The sequence below is a fragment of the Limanda limanda genome, chromosome 18, assembly GCF_963576545.1.
Source record: "Limanda limanda chromosome 18, fLimLim1.1, whole genome shotgun sequence".
In the NCBI taxonomy this organism is placed as follows: Eukaryota; Metazoa; Chordata; class Actinopteri; order Pleuronectiformes; family Pleuronectidae; genus Limanda; species Limanda limanda.
In genome coordinates, this window is record NC_083653.1 from 1,856,005 (window position 1) to 1,870,362 (window position 14,358).

The 14,358-nt window shown below is 41.5% G+C and overlaps 2 protein-coding genes and 1 long non-coding RNA gene across 3 annotated transcripts in view; all 3 read left to right on the top strand.

Annotated features, from left to right (window-relative positions):
* The window catches only part of myt1la (myelin transcription factor 1-like, a), a 39,030-nt gene extending 36,540 nt beyond the window's left edge, over nucleotides 1–2,490 (top strand). The window contains 4 exon segments of the mRNA XM_061091973.1: nucleotides 63–166; nucleotides 250–393; nucleotides 1,577–1,639; nucleotides 2,350–2,490. Of these exon segments, the coding sequence (XP_060947956.1) occupies nucleotides 63–166; nucleotides 250–393; nucleotides 1,577–1,639; nucleotides 2,350–2,490 (452 nt within the window).
* Nucleotides 2,491–7,656: 5,166 nt separating this feature from the next.
* e2f6 (E2F transcription factor 6) lies at nucleotides 7,657–10,398 on the top strand. Its single transcript, XM_061091974.1, has 6 exons — nucleotides 7,657–7,879; nucleotides 8,848–8,982; nucleotides 9,063–9,109; nucleotides 9,216–9,250; nucleotides 9,342–9,528; nucleotides 10,167–10,398. Exons 2-6 carry the CDS (start codon nucleotides 8,863–8,865, stop codon nucleotides 10,396–10,398), a joined length of 621 nt encoding a protein of 206 aa, XP_060947957.1. The 5' UTR covers nucleotides 7,657–7,879; nucleotides 8,848–8,862.
* Nucleotides 10,399–10,495: 97 nt separating this feature from the next.
* On the top strand, nucleotides 10,496–11,844 carry LOC133024623 (uncharacterized). The gene is made up of 3 exons (XR_009683122.1): nucleotides 10,496–10,605; nucleotides 10,709–10,838; nucleotides 11,342–11,844. It is a non-coding gene; the product is annotated as an uncharacterized LOC133024623 (long non-coding RNA).
* Nucleotides 11,845–14,358: the final 2,514 nt, after the last annotated feature.

The following is a 14,358-nucleotide window of genomic DNA, read 5'->3' on the forward strand; positions in this document are numbered from 1 at the left end:
GATGAAGTGAAATCGCACCGCTGTGGTTTAGAAGAAGATCATTTGTGTAAAACTCGTTCCAGGTATCGAAAACGATGAAGAAATCAAACAGCTGGATGAAGAAATCAAAGATCTGAGCGAGTCCAACAATCAAGTGGAGTCAGACATGATCGATCTGAGGACACAAGTAAGACGACCCCTGTGCGAGTTTGTTTGAAGCACGAACACAAACACACAACTCGGCTCGTAACCAATCTGACTTCCTGGTAGATCACCACCATGGAGACCAACCTGAAGTCCATGGAGGAGGAGAACAAGGTGATCGAGCAGCAGAACGACTCGCTGCTGCACGAGCTCGCCAACCTCAGCCAGTCGCTCATCAACAGCTTAGCCAACATCCAGCTGCCGCAGATGGTAAGAACGGATCCAGAGGAACCAGAGGAACCAGAGGAGATTCAAGTAGAACACACACTATCTCTTCTTATCTCTTTTTAAATTAATTCTGTAGGAAAATAGCAACAAGCGAAGATTTGTGTCTTAAAAATAGAGTAAAGAAATATTTAAGATAATTATTATCTTGAAATAACAGACCTTATGATCTGAGGGTGTCTGGAGCTTTGTGGGATGTTTGTGTGTTGTATATTGAGAGTGTTTTAGACACTGAGATGTTTTCTGGGACATTTGATCTCTCACCTGCTCACGATGTTGAAAGTCGTCTCCAGCCGTTTCTCCGAAGGTTCTTTTCTTCATCTGCTTCTTTCTGTTTGCCACCTCCTCTTTCCCCAGCAGTCCATGCTGTGCTTCGTCTGTGCTGTGCGACGCCTCACAGAGTTTCACGTAGACAAACTGGTTCAGTTCCGGTGACGTCAGGTTCTCTCAGTGTAGGAAGAAGTTTGGAGCTAATTGGATAATCTCTCTGAGAGCAGAAGGAACCAGAGTAGCTTGATAACTCTCTGCTTCCTGTCCGTCTTTGATTCACCAGCAGAAACGCTTCATATCACAATAAAACATCCGTCTCGACAAGGAATTCAATCTTTACAATTTAAGAAAATATACAAAGTTTTCACGTAAAGTGTAAACATAGTTGAACATCTTTTCTGCATTGTAAATTATGTAAAACAGCTTCACATTGTTTTTTATTTTAGATGCATTAACAGAACATCTTAATCAGAATCAGAATCAGAATCAGAAGGTATTTATTGCCAAGTAGGTTTACACCTACCTGGAATTTGCTCTGGTTATTGGTGCAAACAATGAACATAGAAACATAAAAACACAATAAATACACCACACATAAGAAAAACAATAATAATAATAAAAAAACAATATATATTTATTCACTATTTACTTCGTATTTACTCACTTTTTCTAGTATTTATACAAGGTAGCATTTATTTAGACATAAACATATCTAGATAAAAATATATAAAAGATGTAAAAAAGTGAAATGCAAAATGAAATTAGGTGCATCTAGAGCCGGAGGGAGACGCACTTGTTGTGCGGACGTTGTGTGTGTTTCCTCTCGACCATGAAGCCTCGTGAGCGCCACCTAGAGTCTAGCGGTCTAATTCACTTCTCTGTGCATCCTCTCCTGTAGAGACCGCCGCCACAGAAAGAGGCGCCAGTAAAGCATAGCTGCTGTTTACAGATGCCTCCCAGAGTAAGAGATCCATTTACCCTTTATCCAATTATCCTTCTCTTCTGCACTGTCACCCCCCCCCCACACACAGACACACACCTCCTACAGATCCTCTAACTGTAAACAGAAATACACAAGCGTGTAACTGAGAGTAACTGTAACTAAATTACCAGAGAGAAGTTACAGACAAATAGCATCAGATGTGTTTTCAACTCATTTGTCACAAACACAATTAATTACTAATAATTTACAAGTTTTGATGATACAACTGTAAAGGGAAATAATTAATTAAGAGTAGATTCAGATTCTTAAACCTGGAGACGGAGCTGCTCTGGAATCAGAACATTTTAATTTAATTAATGTGAGCATTCAGTGACGCCACACGTCCACCACACCAAACTCTGGATTGCATTTGCATTTGCACATTAATCAGCCGTTAGTTTTCCACATCTTGATTTTGTCTCCATGTGAAACATTAACTCTTCATCCATCAGCGAACATCCCTCTCCTGAGTTTGCATGGTTCAGAGTTTGACCTTCACAGGCTGAAGCACAGATACACGAGTAGGATATTCAAAGTGGAGTATTCCAGTGAGTCTGTGTGGTCGAGCCTTGTTTCCCCGATGATGTTCCCTCCTCTGCTTTCCGCCTGTTTCCCAAACCTTTTCCCACAATGCTTCACAGAACATGTCCCCGATGTCCGATGTCTCACGGCTTTCTCCTCCCTCACAGGAGCCGATGAGTGAACAGAACTTTGACACTTATGTGAGTACGCTGACAGATATGTACACCCACCAGGACCAGTTCCAGAGCCCGGAGAACAAGGCGCTGCTGGAGAACATTAAACAGGCGGTTCAGGGCATCCAGGTCTAACCTGCCGGAGCCAAGATAACAAATGCAAAGCAAAAACAACGAGAAAAAAAAAGTCAAAAAAGGGGAATGGGTTGTTTTTTGCCGCTGTAATTTACCCCAGTTCTTTTATTTCTTCTGCTGTTATGCTCTCGACTCCATGGGTATCTCTCTTTTTTTTCTATTATTTTGTTTATTGTTGTTGCCTTGCTTTGAAAAACAACGTTTTAAACAAACATTCACGTTTTGTACATTTTCATATGACCTAATATAATGTGATGTACTGTTTATAGCTGCTAATGTATGCACATTTTAGTGTATATGTATTTATTTATTGTAAGCTTGAATCATTTCTTCTTTTCATGCGATTCACATACATCGAGGAACTGGGCGTCACGGGTTGAGCGGGGGGGCAGGGCGGCGAGGGGGAACAATCATTCTAGAAAAGTCTTTTCCCACCAGCTGCAGAATGGATGTTGATTCATTGGTTTTCATAACGGTGGAGAATCGGACCGTATGCACACGAACATTACTGTAAATCTTTAGCTAAAAATGACGAGAAGAACCAAGAAGATTTCAAACATCATGACACGGAAACTTACCGGTGCAAATCCCCTCATCCCCTCCGGAGTGGCTTGTTTCTTTTGTTTTTTAATCGTCCTCTTCTGTCGCTTTTCTTTGTTCACGTGTCGAGCGAAGTGGGAAAAAAAAACCAATGGCTACAGAAAACGTAGGAGACAATCTGCCATTCTGAATTTATGTTAGTCATTAACCTTGACTATAGCTAATAGGACGACGTCTCAGCAATATTGGTATGATAATATTAAATCGTTTGTTTAGATATGGGATGCAATCTATATGAAAAAATGTTTGGGTATATGCAATTTCTTATAAATAAAACTAGCAAAGAGCTGATAGATCTTTTTACTAACTATAAATGTATTGCGTTTTGTAAAAACCTTTTACTACAATCATGTTGTAGGAATCTGACGCGGGTGAAAGGACTTTGGTTCTGTCATGTTCGACTTTGCACAGGGACACCTCTGTTTCCATGTTTTGATGTTTTTATTGTGGATCAAGAGGCGAAAAGGATTTGTAGATATGATTTTCCTTTCTAGAGGCTGACGGCTGCGCTGGACTTACAGGGTCAAACGTCCCCATCCGTAATTGTATATTGTCCTCATCCTGTAGAAGACGTCTTTCCAATCATGCATCTTATTGTCTGAGCCACAATGGGACATGATGCCAGACAACACGATGACCAAGCAGTGTTTTTTTTATTTTTTTGAAAAGTTAATCTTTGATTTTTATTGAAAGATGAATGAAGACTAGAGCCAGCAGTGGTGACGCTGCTGTTTGTCTGTGCACTGATTTTACCGACCGAGGATTTGATCTGAATCGGCCTTAAGACGACACTGAGTCTGGAATCACGGTACTGGTGGAGTTTGTTTTCTGAACACCGTCGATCATGCATGCACTTTACTGGAGTTTGTCAAAGTATTATCACGTGGTGAATGAAGCAGAAACTGTACAGCGAGTTTGTGGAAACTGTGACAAGACTTTGTGCTGGAGATTCCTGTTTGAAAGAAACCGGGAGCAAAATTCTACGAGTTGATTTGTTGGTGAAAGGAAAACTCCCCCCCCCTCCCCCCCCATGGTCACCTCCTCCTGCCAGAGAACTCACAACATCTGGATTCTTTAAAAGAAAAAACAAACCAGATGATGAACTTTTATCAGGGTCTCTTTTTAAATATCAGAAATGATGATTTGCTGCCGTCAAAGTGGAACATTTATCTCTTTCTCTTCTGATTATATGCAGATTCTTTACATAACAAGTCAACAGGGTTGTGAAGGAGGAGAAGGAATTTTCAAAGCCTCTAGAAAAGGTTGTAAAAGTCACAATTTCTATATTTTTCCTTGTTGGAGTTAATGAACCAAAACAAAGACTTGCAGCAATGATCTCACACTTAAATACACCAAATGTCTTTTTGTAGTTTTGGTTAAATCTATATAAATTAGCTAATAAATCTAAATTAGAAGCTCCAGTAGATAAAACATGAGACAGTGTGGAAAAAGTTGAGGTAAGAAATAGAAGAATCTTAAACCTGAACTTTAAAACCTGATGTTTGATCATTTTTAGACGAGTCAAACATCAAACTGTGACCAGGGGGAGTTTTCCTTTAAACTTGTTGTTTTAAAGACGTTTTACTGCAAAGCCTCATTCACTGACTTCACATCTCTGTCCAAAGCTTTGTGTCTGCAGCTTCCTGCCAGTGAACTTCCTGCATTAGATAGACTGACAGCTTTTTCTTTTCATTTGGTCAGTTATTCTTACTGATAACAAGAGGAAACGGGAGTTAAAGCACAATTCTGCCACTTAAAGACAAGTCAGTAGACTAGATATTGTAATATCAGATGTAAAAGCTAAACTGTACCTATTTACATAGAGAACTTCAGCACTAACATGTAACATGCTAGAATGCAAAAGAAAATCCATATGAATATTTGTGAAATCATCAGTTAATTGAAAATGTTTCTTTTCGGCCGTGCGTTGAAAAGGGGTTTTTATACGACGTTCATTTTTCTTTCCTTTTGCCCTTTTTCTCTGTCACTCGCAAACTTTCAGCGACAGTTTTCTTACCACGAGGCATGAGTTCTGTTGATATTTCTGCTGTATGTTTAAGGTCACGAGTTGCTACGTGATATTTTAATTTGACTTGTGAAGTTCGTACAGTTTTTATCATGCTGGTGTTGGCATCTCTTGCTCTGAATAAATCTTGTGTTGCAACACTGATCATGGCTCTTTCCTGTTTGTGAAGCTGACGATCAGGAAGAAGTAGAAAGAAAAATGAAATTAACAAACATACATACGTAGATATTTAAAAGAAACTACCTTACCTCATGATTTCACTTAAACACGGTGCATGAGTTAAAGGTTTGTTTAACTTTTCATCTCTGACGCGTTGAAAGACCTGATTTCACTTTGACAAAGTGTGACTATAAGAAGATTCATATTCATATTAACTTAGTACCTATCTATACCAAATTGAAATGAAGTAAAACTCGTTGTCTAGCAACTATAGCATCGTTGGGAGTGTCTCCCTGTTCAGAGGAGGGAGGGACGAAGATCTACTGTATAAAATGGACAGATGCCAGATGTCCATCGCGCTCTGATACACCTAATGTACTGGAAGCCCATTGTTTTTTGCCATAACCTGTTTATTGCTTTCCTAAATAAATACTTTGATTTGAGCAAACCGAGTTTGGCTCGTCTTCTCTTAAAGGACAAAAGAACACGTTTTTAACGGGGCACCGTTGAGACATTTTGCGACGCCCATTGAAAATTCCTTCAGAATACGTAAATTTTCACCACTTTCTAACTTTCTGCAAATTTTGGTAAGAAGTTGAGCATGGTAAAGCCCTCAAAAAGCCAATTCATTTGCCTGAATAATAATAATAACCAGTGATCTGTCCCATGAGGCGGCGGGTTCCCTCAAGGTCGTCTTGATCTTCAAACTCTCTGATCCAGATGTTCAGTATGTCTGACTCGCTCCCACTGTGGTAATAATAGAACTGGAGACACTGGACATGACACTCCCTGGTTGGCTCCATCATCTTGGTCTCCAGCTGTGAGGTTTTACCTTCCTCACCGCTTGCTGTGCTAGCATGCATGAAATAACCTTCTTCTGTACCTAAAATGTTGTTGTACAATTAAAATACAAAAAGCCAATTAATTTGCCATAATAATAATAACATAAATATATAAATAATAACTAAAATTTCTAGGGCTGCAAAGCACAACTGTGTGGGCCCGAGCACATGCATTTTGAAGCGTTGCATGCTTTTTGCCTGAAAAAACAAAAATAACGAGAAAGAGACATAAAGTTTCCTTTGATCTAGGAAGACAGACACTGCAGGAGTGGAGTTGTTTGTTTGCGGCTCAGCATCAAAGGATTCATGGTCCATGTATGTCCGGGTTACAGAACATCGTGTTTTAATGGCGTGAAATCAAACTTTGACGCCACGCCACGGTCACACCGTGTGACTAAAAAAAAATCCGTCAACCAGTTTTTATCTCCACCTTGTTGTGATGAAACTCATCTCAATTTGAAGTTGATCCGATGAAAGCCCTGGTACAAGTACATCAAAGTGAAAATGTGGAATATGGCCAAAATGGCCACTAAATGCAAAATAACAGACTTCATGTGTTTTTCCAATTGCACCTAAGACTTTTTTGTTTGTCTGGTCATGATACACCTGTGTATAGATTTTTTGTGAAGACTGATCAATGTGAACACGTTCCAGGGGTCTCGGGGGGCACCGTTGAGCCATTTTGCGACGCCCGTTGAAAATTCTTTCAGAATACGTAAATTTTCACCACTTTCTAACTTTCTGCAAATTTTGGTAAGAAGTTGAGCATGTTAAAGCCCTCAAAAAGCCAATTCATTTGCCTGAATAATAATAATAAATAATCCTTACAATTTCAATAGGGTTTCACCTGACCTTTGATCAGTGCTCGGGCCCTAATAAAGTGGTATGTATGTATGTATGTATGTATGTATGTATGTATGTATGTATGTATGTATGTATGTATGTATGTATGTATGTATGTATGTATGTATGTATGTATGTATGTATGTATGTATGTATGTCTGTCTGTCTGTCTGTCTGTCTGTCTGTCTGTCTGTCTGTCTGTCTGTCTGTCTGTCTGTCTGTCTGTCTGTCTGTCTGTCTGTCTGTCTGTCTGTCTGTCTGTCTGTCTGTCTGTCTGTCTGTCTGTCTGTCTGTCTGTCTGTCTGTCTGTCTGTCTGTCTGTCTGTCTGTCTGTCTGTCTGTCTGTCTGTCTGTCTGTCTGTCTGTCTGTCTGTCTGTCTGTCTGTCTGTCTGTCTGTCTGTCTGTCTGTCTGTCTGTCTGTCTGCCTATAATGAATGTCAACTAATAAAAAAGTAATATAATATAATTGTATTTAATCTAGATATCTATAAATATAAATAACATACAATAATAACTACATATATATGCAGTGTAATATTATAGACATATAAACATTTCTCTTCCTGTAGAAAAGCTGTAATTCCCTTCTTTCTGTGTCGCTGCACCACCACCTCCACACAGCAGGTGGCGCTACGCACCTGTACGTCAGTTTTTCACACCTTTCTCCCGACACCAGGAAGAAGAAGCAACCCCGCTGGTTTCAGAAACTGGTTCCGTTACAAACCACAGCGTCACACCACAGCGAGACTGGGTTCCAGCTGAGGGGGTGTGTCGTTAGCTCGGCCCAGTTCGGCCCAGTTCGGTCCGGTTCTGCCCGGCTCGGTTCGGCTCGGTTCCTGACCCCGAACCGGTCAACCGGAGGATAAACAACCACCGAAGAAGTTCTTCAAAGTACCGACGAACCCGGAGAGAGTCAAGGTGTGTGTGTGTGTGTGTGAGTGAGAGAGAGAGTGTGTGTGTGTGTGTGTGTGTGAGAGAGAGAGAGAGAGAGAGAGAGTGTGTGTGTGTGTGTGTGTGTCGGAGAGAGAGAGAGAGAGAATGTGTGTGTGTGTGTGTGTGTGTGTGTCGGAGAGAGTGTGTGTCAGAGAGAGAGAGTGTGTGTGTGATAGAGAGAGAGAAAGAGAGTGTGTAAGTGTCAGAGAGAGAGAGAGAGAGTGTGTGTGTGATAGAGAGAGAGAGTGTGTGTGTCAGAGAGAGAGAGTGTATGTGTGTGATAGAGAGAGAGAGAGAGAGTGTGTGTGTGTGTGTGAGAGAGAGAGAGAGAGTGTGTGTGTGTGTGTGTGTGTGTGTGTGTGTGTGTGTGTGTGTGTGTGTGTGTGTGTGTGTGTGTGTGTGTGTGTGTGTGTGTGTGTGTGTGTGTGTGTGTGTGTGTGTGTGTGTGTGAGAGAGAGTGTGTGTGTGTGATAGAGAGAGAGTGTGTGTGTGTGTGTCAGAGAGAGAGAGTTTGTGTATGTGTGTGTGTCAGAGAGAGAGAGTGTGTGTGTGTGTGATAGAGAGAGAGAGAGAGTGTGTGTGTGTGTCAGAGAGAGAGAGAGACAGAGTGTGTTTGTGTGATAGAGAGAGAGAGAGAGTGTGTGTGATAGAGAGAGAGAGTGTGTGTGTGTTTGTGTGTGTGATAGAGAGAGAGAGTGTGTGTGATAGAGAGAGAGAGTGTGTGTGTGTTTGTGTGTGTGATAGAGAGAGAGAGAGTGTGTGTGTGTGTGATAGAGAGAGAGAGAGTGTGTGTGAGTGTGTGATAGAGAGAGAGAGTGTGTGTGTGTGTCAGAGAGAGAGACAGAGTGTGTTTGTGTGATAGAGAGAGAGAGAGTGTGTGTGATAGAGAGAGAGAGTGTGTGTGTGATAGAGAGAGAGAGTGTGTATAAATATTTAATCTCACTCATCCACAGTTTGATCTGAGCGTGATGTCATCCTTTGTGGGCGTGGCCAGCCCCTGGGGAGCTGATGAAGAGGAGGAGCAGTGGGACACAGACGCTGATGAAGGTGGACACGAGACTCCTCCCCCTCTGGATCCACTACAGCAGGTGGGGGGGGGGCTCTGATGTTTGACTTTGATCTTTAAATTCAACCAGAACAATCACACTTCCAACTTTCTCTTTTCCAGTTCCGGTGCTCCGAGGCCAGGAAGTGGTCGGGGGTGAAGACGAAGAGGTAGAACAGAAACTTCTCTTCATATTTCATATAAACATATTTCATAGACTTCCTCCCGCTGCAGAAGCTGATGCAGATGTTTCCTCTTCTCTCTCTCTCTCTCCAGCGTCAGGAGGAATCAAAGGAGGAGATGCAAACAAGGTGCGCTTCATTTCACTGAGGTTTGGTGTTAAACTCTGGTTATAGACGGGTGGAGACCGTTCTGTTTCTGACTCCGCCCTGGTTCCCTCAGGCTGGTCGGTGGAGAAGGTGACTCAGCGTTTCCTCCAGATGTTCCTCACGGTTCCCGACGGCGTGCTGGACCTCCGGCACGTGAGGACGAGTCTGCGTCCTCACGTGCAGCGAGTCGACGACATCGCCAGCGTCCTGCAGAGCGTCCAGCTGGTGGAGCGGCGCTCGGCCCACGTGGTCAAGTGGATGTGAGTGAACAGGAAGTCACCGCACGCTCATGGTCACGCTCAAATCCTCAAAGGTTCTAATCTGCTCCTGAGCATAGACATATATAAAGACTAGATGTCTCGTTTGACGGAGCCGGACGTCACCACATGGCGGCCATCTTGCTACAGGGCAGCTCTCTCACCCATAACATTGTGTTGGTAGTGGTAAACAACCATAACTTGCTCAATTTTCAACCGATTTTGAAACGGTTTGGTTTGTTATAAACGTCAGAGATGTAGTTATGACACTGCATACTTATGAATAATTATGTTATTTTCTAAAAAAAATTAATAATTTATGCAGTGTCATAACTACATCTCTGACGTTTATAACAAACCAGATCGTTTAAAAATCGGTTGAAAATTGAGCAAGTTATGGTTATTTACCAACACACTGTTATGAGCGAGCGAGCAACCTCTGGCAAGATGGCCGCCATGTGGTGACGTCCGGCTCCGTTGGCCGGCAACACGAGACATCTAGTCTTTATATATAAATCTACGCTCCTGACGTCCACGTTGAGATGATGTTCCTCAGCTGTATGAGGTCACTTCCTGTTCTTCACTCTGATCCTCGACTTCCAGGAAACTCTTGATATATGAATGTTTCCTTGTCTGCTCAGAGGAGGAAGTCCCGTCAGCAGCTTCCTGTCCAGGAGCCAGCAGAAGCTCCAGAGGGAGATGGAGAACCTGAAGGTGGTGGAGGAGACGCTGGACTCGCTCATCAGGAGCTGCAGCCAGCAGCTGTTCATCATGACGGACGACCAGGAGACGTCACCATATCCTTCCTCAGCAGAAACCATGATGAAGACGAGATTAAAGTTTTTAAAGTCTTTCTTTAAAAAACAGACTTGAAAGCAAATACACGTAAAACCTGGAGTCAAGTTGTTTTCAAACCAGTTGTAACCAGTTTGAGACGTGGTGGTTTTCCTTAACCCCGGCCGCACGCTGGCGTACGTGACGCTCGCCGACCTCAGTCGACTCCAGGTCTTCCAGGAGCAGACGCTGCTCGTCGTCAAAGCGCCGGACGAAACCACGCTGAGCGTCCCGGCTCCGTCCGAGGTAAACCAATCGAGACCACGGGGGGGCGTGGCCTGGGTAACAGCAGCATCAGCAAGTTGACTCTATGTGTGTCTGTGTGTGTGCGTGTGTGTGTGTGTTGCAGGACAGCATCTGCGTCCATCTGAAGGGGGCGGCGCCCATCGTGGTGCTGACCAGTGACGTGATTGGAGGAAAGAGCGTCCGCTTCATCACGCTGGAGGAAAGTCGAGTGACAACGAGCGATCTGCACACAGGTAGAAACACACAACAACACAACAACAACACAACATGATGATTCATTTCAGGCTGAAATATGACTTAGAACCCAAAATTATGTTAAAGACAAAACATGAAACTTTACTAGTTTATATCTCTTTTTAATGAGAAAAGTTTAAAACCTGTTAATGAGGAGATATTGTTATTATTATTGTATATTAAGGCATAAACATCCTGAGATAACGAACCTTTGTTGTCACATGATCACGGGATAATTAACTCGTTAAGTATGAAGTATGATCCCAGGTGTGTTTATCTCTTCAGTGACTCACAGACACTAACTCACCTCACACATATATATTTTATTTTCCATTTTTGAAATTGTTGATATTCTATATTATTCTATTTTATACTATTTCTATTTCATTTATTTTGTTGACTCAAGCATTTCATTGCCAGCGACTGCTTCATGTTATTGTTGTGCATTTGATAATAAAAATCTTGAATCTCTTGAATCTTGAATCTTGTGTTGTTGTTGCAGAGTCTCAGATTCCACAGAGTGCCGTGCAGAGAGTAACCAGCTGACCACCAGGGGGCGCCAGGTGTCCTCCTGATATGAACGAGTGCAGGTGTCAGCTGGACGTGTTCCTGCTCCATGTTCTGACTTCTACACAGATTCGTTTTTATTTTTCTATTATACTTTGAATCCCTGACTGACATCTGCTGAAGATCCTTCATCTTTGTGTTTTGTTTGAGTTGAGAAAACATTTTATATCCAAATCAAACCTGGAATCAGTGAAATTAACCTTTATGATAATAAGAGATCGACTGAGTTTTTGTTGTTAAAAAGTCTAAATGAACTCGCTCTTAAATACTGTAAAGGCTTTAACTGTTAACTCGATGTTTCTGCTGTCGCACTTTAAAATGAGCGTTTTATTTAAAGGGAGCTGTTGTGTCATCATGTGGAGTTTGTGTAGTTTCTGTGTGTGTTGTCGTCATTCTCCGTGACACAGATATCAACACTAATAAAACTACAACGTGGAACCGATCGTCTTCTGTGCGTCTCAGTTCAGCTTCTCTGTGGAAAAGACTCTGACACCTGCTCAAATAATGTTTACTGTACGAGTCAAATCGTTAAAATCCACAAACTGAATTTGTAAAACACGACGGTGCTTTACCACAGCACCACCCAGTGGACAGACTGCATCACTGCATCCGTATGAACAACAAGTGGTCTGATAAACTGAATCCCCGGCAGCTTCAGTCAGATTCTTACAGAAAACTCAAAGTTTCCATCTATAGGAAAATAATATTCCTGATCTGAAAAGACCTGAAGACACAGACGAGTCCTGTCTGTCTGTGAACAGTGAGCGACTCTGTTCTGTTTCCTGTCGACTCGTCAACTGACCACACACATAAAGTTCTTTATGAACCGGTTGAAATAACACAACCCAGCAAACAGAGACTCCTTTTTAAAAATGACGTAATTACAGAAAAACACCCGACAAACCTGCTCTTTCTCAACCGGTGGTTTTACAGATTTTCCTTCAGTTCCTGGAGTTTGACAACGTGTCGGGACACTTGGCCAGAGCGGGGGGGAAAAGGACAGACGTCCATTTGACACGGGGACAAAGTGTCTTCCTGTTGGTTTCAGCCTGTTTACAGTCGCTGAGTTTCAGTCGTGAGAAAACAAGAGAAATGTGGTTCTATTAATGTTAACCGGTATATAATCATAATCCATTATTAATAATATGGTATTTATTATGGGTGTGTTTGAGGTATTTATTTCTATGTGTCAATATTTTATTGTGTATATTATAATACAAGAAAATGTTAAAATTTGACAAACCAATCTGAAACTTTAATCATTGAAAATCATGATAATTCACTGAGGGACAAAACTAAAACATCTCAAAATGTCCTCAACTAAACCTGACAATACACACACAGACACACACTCACACACACAGACACACACTCACACACACAGACACACACAATCAATTAAGCTTATGTCTGCAAGAAGGGACATGTTGGATCATAAACAGGTTACTTTTATAGCCTTGGTGTGTGTGTGTGTTTGTGTACATGTGTTTGTGTGCTTGTGGAGTTGAAAGATTTAGTACTGCATCAATTTATACTGTGCACACACACACACACACACACACACACACACACACACACACACACACACACACACACACACACACACAGACACACACAGGTCGTCCTGATGACAGCAGTTGTCGCTGCTCAGCTGAGGATCAGAGTGTTATTGTCAGGATCATGAATCCAAACCAGTGACGTCCAGTTCATCTGCTGCTGAAGGTGAAAACTAACTGGACTTTACAGTTTAAAATACAGAATTTAAAAAAGGACGTTTTGTTTCTGCAGTTCTGCTCGTTCGTATTAATCCTGGTGAGATTATAAATCAACAGCTGCAATATGGAGGAAAGAAAGTTCTTCTTCCACAGACTGTGAATAAAAATGGACGACTCTTCCTCCTGTTGCTCTCGACCAATCAGGAGTCAGTGTCAGCTGTCAATCATGTTTTAAAATCATCAGAAAAGAGGTGAATTCATCTTTTTTGGCACTAGGGGGCAGTAAATCTTATAAGCCAGGGGTTTTCAACCGGGGGTCCGCAAAATTCGCTTTGATATTTCAACACATTTCCAGATTACTCTTGAAAAATATCTAAAATAATAAAAATATGTCTAAAATTATATAAAGGTGCTGGTGATCATGAGGTTAAACATTTGTTCGTGTGATATTGTATGAAATTCATTTGTGACATATTCTGCATTACTTTGTCATCTTCCCTCTTCAGTTGTAGCCCCAGTTTATGTTGATTGTTATTGATCACCGTTACTTTAACGTTCTCTCAACATGTCAGCTACACGTCTGCACATTTAAGTCATGAACGTTATATATTGATGTACATATGGTTCTGAGATGCAGTACAACTACAAACTGCTTTTAGATTTTGTTTTCAATTCTTAAGCACTGAAAATCAACCGTTTTTTGTTGTTTTTTTACACAGATTTTGCTAGATTTGTTTGAGGTTTTTAAATAAAACCAACATGGAAAACCAAACGTTAAAACTTCCTTAGGCACGCGCGTGCGTACACACATCAGTGTTGCTTGTTGGCGCTGTTTATTCAGTTTAACAAGAAAACACGACATGTCTCCAGCTCAGACCAGAGAAGTCAATTCGCTCTAAAGACAAGATGATATTTGAGATTGTATACGGCCCAGTGGGTCTCCGAGGGTAAACAGAAGACATCTGCAGAAATAAAGTTTATTATTTATAAAAATGAATTAAAAACGTTTACAGTTTAGCAAATTTTTCCACGATCATTGAGACAGATCTCTTGCAATAAGATGTAGTTTAGGCCCCTTAACATTTATCTCAGTGCAAAAAACTGAACCTGTGATCTGCTCCAAACACTGGAACCTCGGACTGTAATCCTACGAGTAGTGTGATGTGAGGAGGAACTGCTTTAGTCTTTAATATATAAATCCAGCTGAGCTGTGACATGAAAGAATGACACAACAGAA